This window comes from Orycteropus afer, unplaced genomic scaffold (assembly GCF_000298275.1).
Source record: "Orycteropus afer afer isolate SDZICR_OR568_19922 unplaced genomic scaffold, OryAfe1.0 scaffold00047, whole genome shotgun sequence".
Classification (NCBI taxonomy): domain Eukaryota; kingdom Metazoa; phylum Chordata; class Mammalia; order Tubulidentata; family Orycteropodidae; genus Orycteropus; species Orycteropus afer.
In genome coordinates, this window is record NW_006921634.1 from 7,617,803 (window position 1) to 7,634,925 (window position 17,123).

The following is a 17,123-nucleotide window of genomic DNA, read 5'->3' on the forward strand; positions in this document are numbered from 1 at the left end:
AAAAAAAAAAAAAAAAGAGCAAAGATGTCACTTTGAAAACTAAGATGTGCCTGACCCAAGCCATGGTATTTTTAGTAGGTTCATATGCATTGAGAGCTGGACAATGCATAAAGAAGACTGCAGAAGAAATGGTGCATTTGAGTTCTGGTGTTGGCAAAGAATCTGAATATACTATGGACTACCAGAATAATGAACAAATCTGTCTTGGATGAAATACAAGCCAGAATGTTCCTTAGAAGCAAGAATGGCTAGACTTTGTCTCTTGTAATTTGGTCGTGTCAGAAGAGACCAATCCCTACAGAAGGCTGTCATGCTTGGTAAAGTAGAAGGTCAGTGAAAAAGGGGAAGCTACTCAATGAGATGGGTTGACACAGTGGCCACAGTTGGCAACGGTTGTGAGGATGGTGCAAGACCAGGAACAGTGTTTCTTTCTGATGAACACAGGGTCACAAAGTGTCAGAACTGACTCAACAGCACCCACCAATAACAACATTTACCTCATGATTTACTTTATAACAACACAGAACCACCTGTCCTGCACACATAAACCTGTTTCCTTACCATTATGCCTTTGCTCAGGTTGGGAGGCTGATTACCACCACCTCTGACCCCCAGCTATGGGCTAGCTTCCTCTCACCCTGTCTTTAAGACTTAGCTTAGAGCAACCCAGCTCTGAAAGTCTTCCTCTAGGCTCCCTTCTGTCCATGGTTCTCTCCTACCAAGACCAGGTTCAGTGCTCTGTTCTATACTCACAAACCTTTACCATTCTGCTGTGTGTTATAATTATTTATTTTTCTACCACTAGCCTGAGAGTTCCCTGAGATCAGGAATCATGTATTATGTAGACTTAAAACCTACATACCTACCACAGTGCTGAGACTATATTGGATACTCAATAAATGTTTGTGGAATGAATACTGAACCAGTAACTAAAATACCACATCCCTTTTATTTGGGATTTCCTGCTGATTAGAAGCTCTGACTTATAGTTATAGTGCTTTTAATGGATTGAAAAAGAAAAACTGTTACTTAATATACCCAACTTGGTAATTAAAATCTTTCATAAATAAGATACACAGGGAAAATGATGAAAGAGGTTCTTGTTCTTTCTTAAAACTTCTGAGAGCTATTATCAATGCTATATTTAACATGACCAACAAGTTATAGTCAATACAATTACGCTCAGAATTTACATAACTGACCAACCTTAAAACAGCAATTTTGAAGCCCTCTTTTAAACCAACAGAATACTATTTGAAAAGAAATCTTATGTGGATTGATGACTTTGAAGGGTTTAAGCTTCCTATTAAAGCAATTTTAGCACATGACTATTATATGGTGTTCTATACATTTTTTTGGTTAAACCTGAAAGTTATCTCCTTATTTAAAAATCTTTAAGAGTATTTCAAAAAAGTGTTTTTAAGATTAGAGCAAAAAAAAAAAAATCCTAGCTTTTAATACACAATGAATTCCTCCAAATTCAATTTAGAAAAAATGGCCTAAAATAATTTATTTTATAAAAATTTCAAAGAAAAATTTCTCTAAAAAACATAAATGTAAGTGCAGTGTAATTTTAGAACTACTGTGGAAAAGTAGCAATATGAGAATAATCCCCTTGCCTCTCTGAACTCCAAAGAAATGAAAAGATATTTTATAAACACACATATACACATAACAAACAATCACACATGCAAATAAATGGGGATGCTGTATTGACTGATTTGTACATTCTAACTATCCTGTTTAAAGCATGTATTGAATTATTGAGAAATTGCCTGGAGCTTAGGATTTATCTTAGCTATTAAAAAAGGATTTCTTTTATCATTGAAATGTTACAAAAGTAGGATGAATTAAATATTCCTAACTTTATAAGCAATTGGTCTGCTTTGAATAACATTTTTTTCAAGGATAGAGTATGGACTATGAGAATCACAAAGCTGGAAACGCCTCTCAACTGGATCTGAAACACATTCCATTCAAAGATGCACCAGCCTAAGAGGGAAAGTAATAGCAGCAGAATGAGGAAGAAGAGAAGTAAACAATAGGAGGACAGAAGCAGAATCATTTTTATACAGCCACATGGAAAATACCGACGCTTGTTCTGTCAAGGCTCTAAGGACAATTAGAATGCAAACACAGCAAAAACAATCACCTGAATGAGGAAATGAATGAAAAGTATCTCCAGAAACCACAAACAGACTTTCTTTCTTCTCCTTCTCAAAACGAGTGGTCATTTCTTCCTGAGATGCTTCTTCATCTTCCCTTTCTTCTTGAAGCCTTTTCATCCTTTCCATTAAGGCCTCTAACTCACTTAGTGAATCTACAATCTGTAAGCAGATAAGATAATGTTATGCATTATTATCATGAAAAAGTGTTCTAGTAAATGTCTCCATTGCCCAATTTTATTCTGTACAGCAGACTGGGGACACTTAATGTTCTTAGATGGGTTTTCTACCAATTTCAAAGAAAACCTTATGGCAGATTCAAACATTTTTGGAATATTTTTGCTACAGTTATAAATACTGAAATTTAAAAAGTAACTTTTAAGTGTGTTATCGTTGTTTGGTGCTGCTGGATCATTTCCAATTCAAAGTGACCCTGTATATAACAGAATGAAACAATGCCCGGTCCTATGCTATGCTCACAATTGTTACTACATGTGAGCCCACTGCAGCCACTGTGTCAATCCATCTCAAGGGTCTTCCTCTTTTTTGCTGACCCTCTACTTTATCAAGCATCATATCCTTCTTCAGGGACTGGTCCTTCCTGATAACACATCCAAAGTACATGAGACAAAGTCTCACCATCCTCACTTCTAAGGAGCATATTGGCTGTACTTCTTCCAAGACAGATTTGTTCATTCTTCTGGCAGTCTGTGGTATATTCAATATTCTTTGCCAACACCGTAACTCAAAGGCATTGATTCCTCTTTGGTCTTTCTTATTCATTGTCCAGCATTCACATGCTTATGAGGTGACTGAAATTACCATGGCTTTGGTTAGGTGCACCTCAGTCCTCAAAGTGATATCTTTGCTTTTTAACACTTTAAAGAGGTCTTTTGCAGCAGATACTTATAAGTATAGATATTTGTAATCTAGAATTATAACATTTGGTATATATTAAACTATATTACAGTTTTTAAGAAAATTAGGCAGCCTCAAATTTTTCACTTTCTACTGTCATAAGGTATATTTCCTATTAGTTGTTCCCACATCTTGTTAAAATGAATGTATTGTTCTGGAATTTGCTGTTCAAAAGATGTATCATGAAGATGACATCACTAGAATGTATCATTGTTTGGGTCTATATAATTTGCAATAATATCTATTTGCTTTAAAAGTCTTTTTATGTAAACCAGAACTCTAAGTACTGGTTAAATTTTTACAGTAATAAAAATTATGCACACTTGTTTGAACATATAAACAAATGTTGAAATGGCAAATGTTTTGAGATACATATATTCAGCACAATAAAAAATTTATGGAAAAATAGTTTGTGTACATAATATCCCTTTTAATTAGAGAATAAATTCCTTCTAGAAAACAAAAATAGGAAAGAAAATATAGTTAAAAAAAAAGTCAAGAAGACAAACCCCAAAGTTGCTGCTTGTAAGGGATGCATTCTCTATGTTGTTGTCATTGGCGAGATCACAAACACAGAAATTGTTGACTGATATTAGCCTGACTCCATTGGAGATTTCTGGATCTCTCTCTGGATTGATGCCACTACCAAAAACAAAGCTTGCCAAGGCATGATAATGTGTCAGTAGGACCACAGCATGTACCAGCTCTGGCAGAGACCAATTATTTTCTCCAGTTTTGACAAGTTTCTGAAATGAGAAAGCAGGTAAGAGTAAATGTGAAAATTGTAGATGTGAAAATCACTATAAAGGAATTTTAAAAAGTATGGAAAAGCTACCAGATTTCATATACCCAATTATGGTAGTAAAATTATAACTCCTTTTTAAAAATGTTTCATTTGGTCAAACAATGCTGCGCACAAATTATCGAACCTAACAATAATTATGTTTGGCGTCTTTTATTAAATCTCTTACATATTCAACAGACTTTTTGCTTCCAAAACATCTTTAAGCATTATGCTATGTTAATGAATTACTCGAGAATGACAGAACATCAAGGCTAGAAGGCATCTTAAAGATTATCTAGCAAAACCATTCATTTCATGTCTAAGGTTTTTGGGAAACTTTGTCCCATAACAATTCTATTTAGTAAGTCAGATTTTGGGTAAATTTTAAATATTCTCTCTGTTGGAGAAAGACACTGCAGCAGATGATAGAAACTGTAGAATACAACTTCTTATTTAAATAAGAACTTAAAATTTTCAGTTATCTTCTTATATGCAATTTTATGACTGTTGATAAAATTGCTGTAGAGTTTTCCAAAAGCATTGGTAAAACTTAAAATGTCTTTGCCAATGTCATTAAACCCCAAAGAAGAATCAACACTCATCACCTCTAATTTCTTACCCCACATTTATTCCCATGTCTTTATTTATTACAATTTGCTTTTTTTTTTTTTTTTTTTAAGCCAAACTCCTGAAGCTATATTGACTATGGTCACAAATGACCTCCAAATGGCCCAATCAGTTTTCAGTCTTTATCCTAGGTGATCTCTGTAGAATTTACACTATCCCTCACTTCTTTCCTTCTTGAAATGATCTCCTCTGACCTCAGTAAGTCCACATTATTTGGGGGGATACCCTTTCTATCCTGGGATGGACCTTCATCTCCTTCATAGCCTCCTCTTCTGCTTGCCATCAAAATGTTGGCTTGCCCTATTCTATTTATGATCTTCTTTCCTTGTACAGTATCTCCAAGGATAGGTCATTTATTCCTTTAACTTGACCTCTGTTCATCTATCAATACCTATTCAATTTAATTTCTAGTCCACTCTTTATCTTGAGCTACAGACCTGTATTTGGACTTTCAATAACTGAAAATCACAACATAAGAGTCATAATTTTCTGTTCTCAGATCCGATTATGTCCCATGTTGGCCATGGCATTGCCTTTTGCCCAGTCACCAATGTAGAAACCTTTAAGTCATTCTCTCATCCAGTCCACCCCTTTTTCCATCCTCAAATTTTGCCAGTCACTGAGTCCTGCTTATTCTCATGTAGAATGATCCTGAGCATCTGATTCTTCCTTTATTCCCCCATTGTTCTTTTTTTTTAAAATCATCTCTCAGACAGATTAATGCGATTGTTTAATGACTAGCTTCTCTGCTTCTAGTCCATTCCACTTATAATTTACCTTCCACATCACAAAATAAGCTCATATCACAACTCTGCTCAAGAGCCTTTAATGATTCTTGATTCTGTATCTTAGTGATCTCCAAACTCTTCTTTTTTTCCATCCCCAACCCTAACCCACTCTTCTCCGCTCTCTTCCCTGTGACCCCTCTTCCCCATGCCCTTCTTAGTTATGCACTCCTGTCTGCCCAGCTCTCCCTCCACGTGAATGCTGCCCCTCTGCGGCCAACTGCTCCAAGACATGTATCTCCATAGAGTAGGTGGGTGCATCGCCCTGGGTTGGGTGTTCTTCATATAAGTCTTTCTACTGGGGCTGAGAGCCAGTCCTTGGGAGTGAGTCCAATCCCAGGCCTGAAGTGTATCCCAGGGCCATAGTCTTGCGGGTGTCACCAGACTCTATTGGACCAGTAATTCTGGTTGTTAATGTGTTTTTGAATTTTGTTCCACGTTTTTCCTCCCACTCTATCCAGGACCTCTAGTTTTGATCCCTTCCCAAGTGGTTGGCATTGGTAGCCAGGCACCATCTAGTTTTTCTGGTCTCAAGGTCTATCATATCCTTGGGCTGTTTCCAAATAGCCTTGGTTTTCTTCACTCTTCTTTCCTTCAGATGAGAGGAGACCATTAGCTGCATCTTAGCCACTCAAAAGCTTTTAAGACCCCAGTCACTACTCACCAAAGTAGGTTGTGGAACAAGATTTTTATGTATTACATTGTGGCAATTGAGGCTGGTGTCCCCCAATACTATGGTCCTGACTTGGCAGGCCCAGTGGTTCTCTCTCCCAAGGTGTCTGGCTATCTCTGAGGGATTACTCCAACTCTGTCTTCTGTTGCTTTTATAATGATTGTGGTTATTTTGTACCACTAGTATCTGTGAAAGATTACCTTCAACTAAATCTATCATTGGTCTAGGGAATATTCCTGTTTTTTTTTTTTTTTTTCTTTTTCTTTTTTTTAAACAGGAATATGTTCTCCAAACTCTTTTGATCATATATATTTCCAGCAGAAACAACTGGGGGAGAGGAGCTGGGGGGGCAATTATAAATTAATATACAGTATTTTATAAAGAATAGTTATATACAGGTATTCAAACCCAGAAATTTAAAAGGATGATATTAAAATAATACACACATGTACACAAGTTTTCTAGTATTTTAAACAGTTGTCTTATGCTCTGAAAAACTAAAAACCAAACTCACTGCCACTGAGTTGGATCCAACTCAACCCCCTCCTGGGGTTCCTGAGGTAGTATCACTATGGAAGTAGATTGTCCAGTCTTTCTTCCAAGGAGTGGCTGGTGGGTTTGAACTGCCAGCCTTCTGGTTAACAGTCAAATGCCTTAGGCACTATGCCACCAGAGCTCCTCCAAATACAGAAATGTAAAAGGATGATATTAAAGGAACGCACACACGTACACATGTATCTTTTCTAACATTTTGAATGGTTGCCTTATGCATAATACTGTTGTGACTGTTATATGAATAAAGAGAATGGAATCATAAAGTTGTCAATGGGAGTAAGAGACACTTTCATGGAAGAGGTAACATTTGTTTTATGTCTTGAAGAATATGGGAATTTTCAAGTAGAGGAGGACATTCCAGACAATGAATAGAGTATGCAACACTGTGATATCCTGGAAGAGTGGCTAACAGTTTGGTATTACTGAAGTATGAAAATGGTTCCTGTGGTGGTTCAGTTTGTTTGTCAACTTGGCTGCACCTGGTTGAGTGGTTGGGCAGCTGGATATAGTTATTCTGCATGGTGAGATTGGCAATCAATACCATGGTGGACTCTATTAGAGCAGCTGAGTAGCTGCTTTACAGATGTGGTCTGCTTCCAGTATATAAGAAGCAGCTTTGAGGAAGGTCTCCAGTTTGATGGCACGCTTGAACCCTGCATGTAGCCCAGTCACGGTCCAGTAGCCTACCATGTTGCTCTGCTGATCTTGGGATTTTTAATGGACTTGAATTAATGGCTTGCTGTGTGGTTTGGTAGTATCGGACTGTGCCTTTTCACTTGTCGACCCTGGGTTTGTCAGCCTCAGCAGCTGACAGCTGCCTGAATGAAGCGATGCCTCTAGCTTCAGTGGGCTGGTAGCAAGAGGCAGAGTTGAAGCCCAAGGATGAGGGGATCTCACCCAGCCCCTAGAATCCGGCACCTGGAATTCGGACTTCTAACCTCCAAAATTGTAAGAGAATAAACTCCTGTTTGTTAAACCTATCCCATTTGTGGTATATTCCTGTCAGAGCGGCACTAGTTAACCAAAACAGGGATTAAAAAAGAAAACAAGGACATTTCTGTGCATTAGAAACAGATTTTAAATAAGAAAGGTATCTACTGATAATAATTTACATCATATTGTTGTGACCCTGTGTGTTACAGAGCAGAACTTCTCCGTAGGGTTTTCTTGGCTGTAGTCCTTTACAGAAGCAGATCCTCAGGGCTTGCTTCTGCAGAGGCACTAGGTGAGTTCAAATCACCAATCTTTTGGTTAGTAGATTACAACATTTGCATCACCCAAGCTCTTAAATTAGATCGTATTTACTGAATACTTACCATGTGTCCAGCACCATGCTAAACACACTGCATAATTACCTCACTCTGCAGGCCTTTGATGGAAGTTCCTTTCAAAGTACATGTGCTCTAGCCAAATATAACAAGTTTATTTCTTATCTAAGATCTTTCTAAAGGTACTTAATGACTCACAACAGCTGGCAGATCCCTTTTTATTTGCAAAATCATTCTTTGAGAGTCTTAAAATTATGAAATGTTAGAACTAGAAGAGTTTGCTGTTGTTTTTAGGTGCCATGGAGTCAGTTCTGACTCATAGTGATCCTATGTACAACAGAATGAAACACCGCCCAGTCCTGTGCCAGCCTCACAATCCTTGCTATACCTGAGCCTGTCACTGCAGCCACTGTGTCAGTCCATCTTGTTGAGGGCCTTCCCCTTTTTCATTGACCCTGCACTTTACCAAGCATGTATCTTTCTCCAGAGAATGGGTCCTTCTGACAACATGACCAAAGTATGTGAGACGAAGCCTGGCCATCTCTCTTCCTAGGAGCATTCCAGTTGTATTTCTTCCAGGACAGATTTGTTCATTCTTTTGGCAGTCCATGGTACTTTCAGTATTCTTCGCCAAGTCCACAACTCACAGCCTTCAACTCTTCTTCAGTCTTTGTTCACTGTCCAGCTCTCACATGCATATGAGGCGACTGAAAATACCATGGCCTGTGTCAGGTGCACCTTAGTCCTCAAGGAAACATCTGTGCTCTTCAGTACTTTAAAGAGGTCTTTCACACCAGATTTGCCCAGTGCAATACGATGTCTCTGATGTCTTGATGCTGCTTCCATTGGTGTTGATTGTGGAACCAGGTAATATGAAATCTTTAACAACTTCCATCTTTTCTCCGTTTATTGTGATGCTGCTTATTGGTCCAGTTGTGAGGATTTCTGTTTTCTTTATGTTGAAATGTAATCCATACTGCAGACTGAAGTCTTTAATCTTCATCAGTAAGCGCTTCAAGTCATCTTCACTTTCAGCAAGGAAAGTTATTGTGTATCACAGGTTATTAATGAGTCTTCCTCCAGTCCTGATGCTACACTTTTCTTCATATAGTGCAGCTTCTCGGATTATTTGCTCAGCCTATAGACTGAATAGGTATGGGAAAGGATACAACCCTGATGCGCTCCCCTCCTGATTTTAAACCATGCAGCATCCCCTTGTTCGAACCTGATGGTCTACGTTCAGGGTCCTGATGAGCACAATGAAGTGTTCTGGAATCCTCATTCTTCTCAATGTTATCCATAATTCGTTATGATCCATACAGTCGAATGCTTTTGCATAATCAATAAAATACAAGTAAACATCTTTCTGGTATTCTTTGCTTTGAGTCAAGATCCACCTGACATCAGCAATGATATCCCTTGTTCCATGTCCTCTTCTGAATCCAGCTTGCATTTCTGGAAGCTCTCTGTCAATATGCTGCAACCGTTTTTTAATTATCTTCAGCAAGATTTTACTTGCGTGTGATATTAATGATACTGTTTGATAATTTCACATTCTGTGGGATCACTTTTCTTTGAAATGGGTACAAATATGGATCTTTTCCAGTCAGTTGGCCAGGTAGCTGTCTTCCAAATTTCTTGGCATAGACAAGCAAGTGCCTCCAGTGAGGCATCCATTTGCTGAAACATTTTAAGGGGTATTCTGTCAATTCCTGGGGCCTTGTTTTTCACCAATTCTTTCAGTGCAGCTTTCAGTACCACTAGTTCTTGATCATATGCCACCTCCTGAAATGGATGAACATAAACCAATTCTTTTTCGTACAGTGACTCTCTGTATTCCTTCCATCTTCTTGTGATGTTTCCTGCATCATTCAATAGTTTATCATAGCATCTTTCAATATTGCAACTTGAGCCTTGAATTTTTTCCTCAGTTCTTTCAGCTTGAGAAATGCTGAGTGTGTTCTTCCCTTTTGGTTTTCTAACTCCAGGTATTTGCACATTTCATTGTAATGATTGACTTTGTCTTCTCAAGCTGCTCTTTGAAATATTCTGTTCAGCTCTTTTATCTTGTCATTTCTTCTATTTGCTTTAGCTATTTTCCGTTCAAGGGCAAGTTTCAGAGTCACTCTGACATCCATTTTGGTCTTTTCTTCCTTTTCTTTTTAATGACCTTTTGCTTTCTTCATGGATGATGTTCTTGATGTCATCCCACAATTTCTCTGGTTTCGGTCAATGGTGTTCAATGCATCAAATCTATTCTTTAGATGGTCTCTACATTCAAGAGGGATATAATCAAGGTCATATTTTGGTTCTCGTGAACTTGTTTTAATTTTCTTTAGTTCAACTTGAACTTGCAAGTGAGCAGCTGATGGTCTGTTCCACAGTCAGCTTCTGGCTTTGTTTTGGCTTCTCCATCACCTCTTTCCATAGATGTAGTCAATCTGACTCCTGTCATTTGTGTTGTTGAAAAAATGTATTTGCAATGAGTAAGTCATTGGTCTCACAAAATTCTATCATGTGATCTTCAGCATTATTTCTGTCACCAAGGCCATATTTTCCAACTATTGGTGATTCTTCTTTACTTCCAACTTTTGCACTCCAATCATTAGTGATAATCAACACATCTTGATTGCATGTTTGCAGAAGTTGGTAAAAATCTTAAATTTCCTCAAGTTTGGCTTTGGTGGTTGGTGCATAAATTTGAATAATATTAGTATTAACTGGTCTTCCTTGTAGGCATATGGATATTATCCTATCATTGAGAGCACTGTACTTCAGGATAGATCTTGAAATGTTCTTTGTGACGATTAATGCCACGCCATTCCTGTTCAATTTGTCATTCCTGGCATAATAGATCATATGGTTGTCTGATTCAAAATGGCCAAAACCAGTTCACTTCAATTCACTAATGCCTAGGGATATTGATCTTTATGCATTCCAATTCATTTTTGATAACTTCCATTTTCCTAAATTCATACTTCATACATTCCATGTTCTGATTATTAATGGATGTTTGCAGCTATTTCTTCTCATTTTGAGACATGCCACATCAGCAAATGGAGGTCCTAAAAACTACTCCATCTACATCATTAAGGTGGCTCTACTCTGAGGACGCAGCTCTTCCCCAGTCCTATGTTGAGTGCCTTCCAACCTGTGGGGCTCATCTTCTGGTAGTCTATCGGACAATGTTTCAGGGCTATTCATCAAGTTTTCCAGTAATATATCAGACAGTGTTTCACTGCTGTTTATAAAGTTTTCACTGGTCAATTCTTTGAGAAGTGGGTAACCCCTTCCTTCTTCTGAGTCTGCCTTAGTCTAGAAGCCCCGCTGAAACTTGTCCACCTTGGGTGACCTGCTAGTATTTGAAATACAGGGGGGATAGGCTCCAGCCTCACAGCAGCACATAAGCCACCACAGTATGACAAACTGACAGACAAGTGGTGGATAAAAGAGTGTAAAACCAAACCAAACCAAACTCACTGCCGAGCTCAGTTAATCCAGCCCTATTATTTTACAGAGGAGGGAATGGAGGTCCATAGAAGTTCACTTACTAAAGTGAGTAACAGAGTACAGACTAGAACCCAGGCATCCCATTATGCTAATGTATTTTCTTTTAGTCTATCTACTGCTAAGACACTTGCCTGCTAACCAGACGGCTGGCGGTTCAAACCCACCAGCCACTCCTTGGAAGGAAGGTTGGGCAATCCTACTTCTGTAATGATACTGCCTCGGAAACCCAAGGAGGGGTCGCTATGAGTCGGGGCCGACTCCACGGCACATAACAACAACAACAACAACAACTGCTTGAAGAATAGAAACAAACTTTTCTTATAGCTACTTATCAAGTACTTGTACAAGCTAATTTACTGATTACTTAAAATGAGTGATACATTTTAAACTTAAACCCACTGACTTTGTAAATTTATCTGTTCTACACATATTAACATACTACTTTGTTCTCTTTCAAGTTCTTAATGTGCAAAGGTTTAAAATTAAGTCTTAAGCAAAACAATTAACTAAATAATTAACTCTCTGGTAGAATCATTAGCAAAGTTCCCTTGATTTCAAAAAACACTCAGTACCTGAATGTGCTCTTTTGTGATCAGCCAGGGCCGGTGTGCTAGCAGCTTATTTATTTCATTAAGGTTTTTCAGTCTTTGTGGTACATATTCCAAACCATTCAACCACTCAGCCATGCCTCCGGTCTTTAAAAATTCATCCACATGCATGTTTATTAAGTAAGAACACTGATGTCTAGCTGCAGCCTAAAACACAAGGGAAAGAGTCTGTTGGTAAAACAACTATAGTATAATCTTACTCTATTGTTCTGAAACAATTTAGATTGAGTTAATACTTTTTATAGCCAATCATTTTTTTTCTTTCAGAATCTCTCTTCTAAAAATTTTATTGCAATGTTGCAACAGATTCTTAAAAGAATACATGAAGCTGATGTGTATAAGCAAGTAGTGATCACATGAAGCCAATTACTCTCTCACCAGAAGTTGGTGTAGGTCATCCCAGAGCCCACCATCTAACTATGTTAAGGGCATTTTTTCATTATAGTAAATGATATGTACTGTAGTTTGTTTAAAACATAATCAAGTCTCATTAACTGGTGTTCTACCAATACAGAATTCATACTATTTTGGGTACTTTTCTTATCCCCTTTAAAATAACTGTGATTCCAGCCATATGTGTATATATTACACTATTAAGATGCAACCGAACCTCACTGACCCTTTCCTTCCTATGCAGTCAGAATCAGCCTTGATACTTACAATTTTGACCTCTCCTTTCCTCAGGGCTGCCTCTCAGTAAAATTTTATTTTAGTCTCCTTATTCTCTACATCTTGTTTCTCTTTTAGTTTGTGGTCATTTTAAGTTGTCGTCCAGCCTTATTCTCATCAAAACCAGAATTACAGTCTTATCAAGTACATCATTCTGTAAAACACTGAGAGACTAACCTACTAACTCCTGGCTAGCTCTTCCAGCTCTGTTGGTCCAGCTATTTCCCTAACTTCTCCAAATACATAGTACTTTAATCATGTTCTCATTCCATTTTTTCTCCAGTAATAGTCCAAAAATAATACTGTTTCTTTCTACCCTGCTCCATCTTACTTTATACCAGCCTAATTTATAATTATCTCCCTCCCCCCAAAGATATTAACTAGTTAACTGGTTTGTAACAAGTACTATAATTAAAAGTGTTATGAGTCATTTAAGAATTCTTCCTTTATCCAGATTGTCCATTAGTGCTGACTGATACTTTCTTATTATTTGGCCAAATTAGTGATAGTCTTCGTGTACAGTATGACTAAGTAAAATGTCACAAATAATCTGTTTTTAATTAATAATTTTAAAAAAGAAAGAAATCAAGAGCAAAATCAACACTTGTGGGATATTATTTTGGACTATACAAGCATCTTTAATTATAAGAGATGAAATACAGAAAATGGGTTTATTAAAAATTAAATGAGAAACATTCAATAAGTTAAGTGGTTCAAAACATGCAACATTTACCCAAGGGACATGGTATCCAAAAGTCCACAGGCTTCTTCAATTCATTCTTCCATAAAGATATACTTAGCTATATATACACACACCTACAATTTTAGAAGGGAGAAAGCTGTCATATGGAAAGTGGAAAAAACAAGCAGACAAGCACCCACCATGATCGCGATATAGTGCCTGTATGGTAGAGGAAGGGGACCGTCCATGCGCAACATGTAAAACTGGCTCCTCAAGAAAGACTCCAGGTACTGAGTGTGTAAACTCATGACCTGTGTGATGTTGTCCAGACGACCAGATGTAGAGTATTCTTCCACAAGAAAATTAGTACGTTCATCTGCTGTGTTTGCTTGGACAACCTTATAGCCAAGAAACAAAACAAAATTATTGAGTAGTAAACACATCCTTGGTTTACATAAATTATGCCACTATTGAAGCAAATGAATGTTCTTTTGATATTAACAGACACTGAAATTACACAGTTGCTCGTACTAGGAACAGCAATAAAAAAGAAAACATCATTCATTTTTGGCTCTGACACCACAATTTATTAAACAACAAATGTCAAATATCAAACACTCTATACAGCTAAGAAATCGGAGAAAAGAAGCTTCCATCTGTTCAGCCAGGCACACAGGCAGACTTTCAGGGCCCACTTGCCTGGCCATTGTCAGACTAATTTGTGGTGAGGCAACAGCAATGGCCTTTCACTACATGCAATTTTATTTCAACAATCTGTAAAGATAATTAATCTTATTATCTTTAGGCAAATATTTTCAGCATGATCCTTTGCCTATTTTTGTCATTCAATATTAAGGGGGGAAAAAAAACAAGAACCTTTCTCAAGTGTTTCTAGGAATGAAAAAAATAAGATAATTTGTAGGAAAGTGTTAATTGAAAAATTAATAAAGATGCTAGACTATTACCGTTCCTATTTTGAGCCTATCATATTAATTACCAGAAACAAAGTAAATTATTAAAATGGACAACTTCCATCCTAGGAAATCAAAGGAGTTTTCTCAAAATCAGATTACTTAAGTACAGCATTATGCACAATGACAGTCTGTAGGCTGTCATTGTGCAAAAATCACCTCTGAAGGTGTTAAGAGCTTATTAGCACTTTGTAGAAAGATCCAACTCTGTGGGAATTAACGGACATGGATGCCTGTTTCTATATTTTACTTCAGTTCATTATAAAGCCAAATATACATTTCATTTACTCATAACCCCTCATTATCTACTACAGAGACCGAGATGATCAAATATAATAGGATCCAGATGAATCACATATAGTTAGTGAGAGAATAGTTGACGTTTTTGTCTTGTTTTCCTTAGCAAAGCTTTCTTTCATCTAACTGAATGTCTATAACATAGTCTTATGATGCAACAGATCCTGAAAACAGTGATCACTTCCACAAACCAGATTATCTTCAAATGTATACTGTGAAAATAACAGTATTTCAGTAAGTATACATGTATTAGGCAATCACTAAAAGCAGCACCTAGTTATATGAGAAAAATAGGCATAAGTACAGAAGTGCTTTGTGTCTTTTTACTACCCCCTTCCTTGCATTTACCACCTGGATTCCCCACCCCTACAAAAGGGTGCTAAATTGAACCAGAGATTCTGTGATGTCCCGTCTAATCAAAAACTTAGAACCAAGTAAAAACAGTAACTACTAGTGATGTAATGTCAGGTTTTATTTAATAGGTTTAGTTGAGAAACTTAGGTTTATTTTTTTCATTATTTCAAAATACCTTTTCTTAACCTTTATGAAACCTGTAATCAATTATGAAAACAGTGGCCATTTAAAAACTCAAAACCTTCAGGTTAATATTAAATTTTACCACTCTCAGCAGCTTTGTTTTCAGAAAAGTTATATTTGAAATCAAAGATGGTTAAATTTTTATTTTTCTAACTTTATAGTATTACCCAACTAAACTAATAAGACAGATTATTATATACTCAAACTTTTAAGTAAAGCTGAAAAGAAACTATCTCTGTGGTTTTCTAACAAATGAATAAGAATCTCAAGAGCAAAATACCTTTTCATTTCTGTATTAAAAACAGAGGTAGTCTTTGATGTAATTAAGTTATTCTTTATCACGCTTTATGTATCTTAAGGCAGGTAAACTTACTTCCTTCTCTGGAATAAAGGCACTTGGTCCTCGTGTCAAGGGTTGAGATACTCTGATTCTTTTATCCTGTTTGTAAAAGAAAAGTTTTACGTATTAATGATGATTATAAGAAAAGTTACATTGTTGCACATCTGTTGCTAATGTACTTAACTAAATAGAATAAACAAATAGAAGTATGTGAAACCAAAGTTAAGTGTTGGGTCTCAGATGGAAAAGAAACTACAGGGTCACTGCATAGAAAAGATAACAGGTCAAACGCCTATCATAGAGGTTGCCCAAAATGTCATTTCCCTCAATCATATTATACACCACCATAGATTTTAGCCCAAATTCGACATGACTGAAAACCATTAACCTCCATAATAAAATAGTCTCTAACAGTTAACTATCAGACATCAATTTGGAAGTTAAAGGTGAAGTTCAAAGAGGATTATATGCAACTCCCTAAAACAACCTACCTGGCCTAAAGTTTGTCCCCCCCCCCCCAATTCCAGAATAAAATACTAATACTCAAAACTCACTGCCATTGAGTCGATTCCAACTCATAGGGACCCTACTGGGTTTCTGAGGTGGTAAATCTTTAGGGATAGATTGCCCCATCTTCCTTCTGTGGAGTGGCTGGTGGGTTTGAACCACCAACCTTTTGGTTAGCTATCGACTCGATGGCAAATAACAACAACAACAACAACAACATCAAATGCCTTAGGCACTGTGCCACCAGAGCTCCTTAAAATAGCAATAAGCATATCTAATATAAGGTTTTAAAACTTTAAGGAAAATATAAAAGTTGGAGAAATAGAGATTAATTTAACTTAAACAACAGAGAATTTGGCAATTCTTGCCTTTCCTCTTGTTATTCTATTAGTATAAAAACTGGTAGATTGGGGGACAAAGATGGGAGAAGTACTTCATTATACACCTATCAGTAACTTTTTTGGAATCCTGTGAATGTATTTACCTACTTAAAAAAAATAGGTGTTATAAATCTGAACATCTATTCCTATATAGTTATAAATAATCCCATTTGGGAATGAGTTGTCTTTGTCATGTTAATGAGGCAGGATTAGTGTAGGATGTGTCTTGAGTCAATCTCTTTTGAGATATAAAAGAGATTAAACAAGTCAGCAGAACAGAGATGGAGGGAAGAGAGATGCCAAGCCACATGAAGACTGCCCAAGAGCTAAAGTTAAAAAAAGACAAGGTACCTCCTCCAGAGCAGACAGAGAGAGAAAGCCTTCCCTAGAGCCAGCATCTTGAATTTGGACTTCTAAACTCCAAATTAAATTAAATTTCTGTTTGTTAATGTCAAAAACAAAAACAAAAACAACTTGGTAGATTGTTAGTGGTGTATTTGAGTGCCAGTATTATTTTAAATATTCAAGTCTCTTAAATATTTTTAATTGAAAATATTTTGGTGTCCTCAGTTATGTGTGATTACCTATACACCATCAGAATTTCCATTATGGGGTAGATCCCTTCTCTACAAGCATGTTTAGGAGCAGGAATAGTCAGAGAAAGGCTCTCATGCTTTCAATTCCCTTCTTAGCAAGATGAGGGGAGAAAATGGCCACTTCATTTTCTATGTTGTTGTTGTTGTTGTTGTATGCCGTCGAGTCGGCCCCGACTCATAGCGACCCCTCCTTGGGTTTCCGAGGCAGTATCACTACGGAAGTAGGATTGCCCAACCTTCCTTCCAAGGAG

At 37.1% G+C, this 17,123-nt stretch overlaps 1 protein-coding gene across 1 annotated transcript in view; it reads right to left on the reverse strand.

Annotated features, from left to right (window-relative positions):
* SESN3 (sestrin 3) overlaps positions 1-17,123 on the reverse strand; it is an 83,143-nt gene that overhangs the window by 8,758 nt on the left and 57,262 nt on the right. Inside the window, exons 2-6 of the mRNA XM_007938069.2 lie at positions 15,423-15,488; positions 13,445-13,642; positions 11,858-12,040; positions 3,593-3,829; positions 2,153-2,327 (exon numbers count right to left, since the gene is read on the reverse strand). Coding sequence (XP_007936260.1) covers positions 2,153-2,327; positions 3,593-3,829; positions 11,858-12,040; positions 13,445-13,642; positions 15,423-15,488 — 859 coding nt within the window. The remainder of the gene's footprint in view (positions 1-2,152; positions 2,328-3,592; positions 3,830-11,857; positions 12,041-13,444; positions 13,643-15,422; positions 15,489-17,123) is intronic.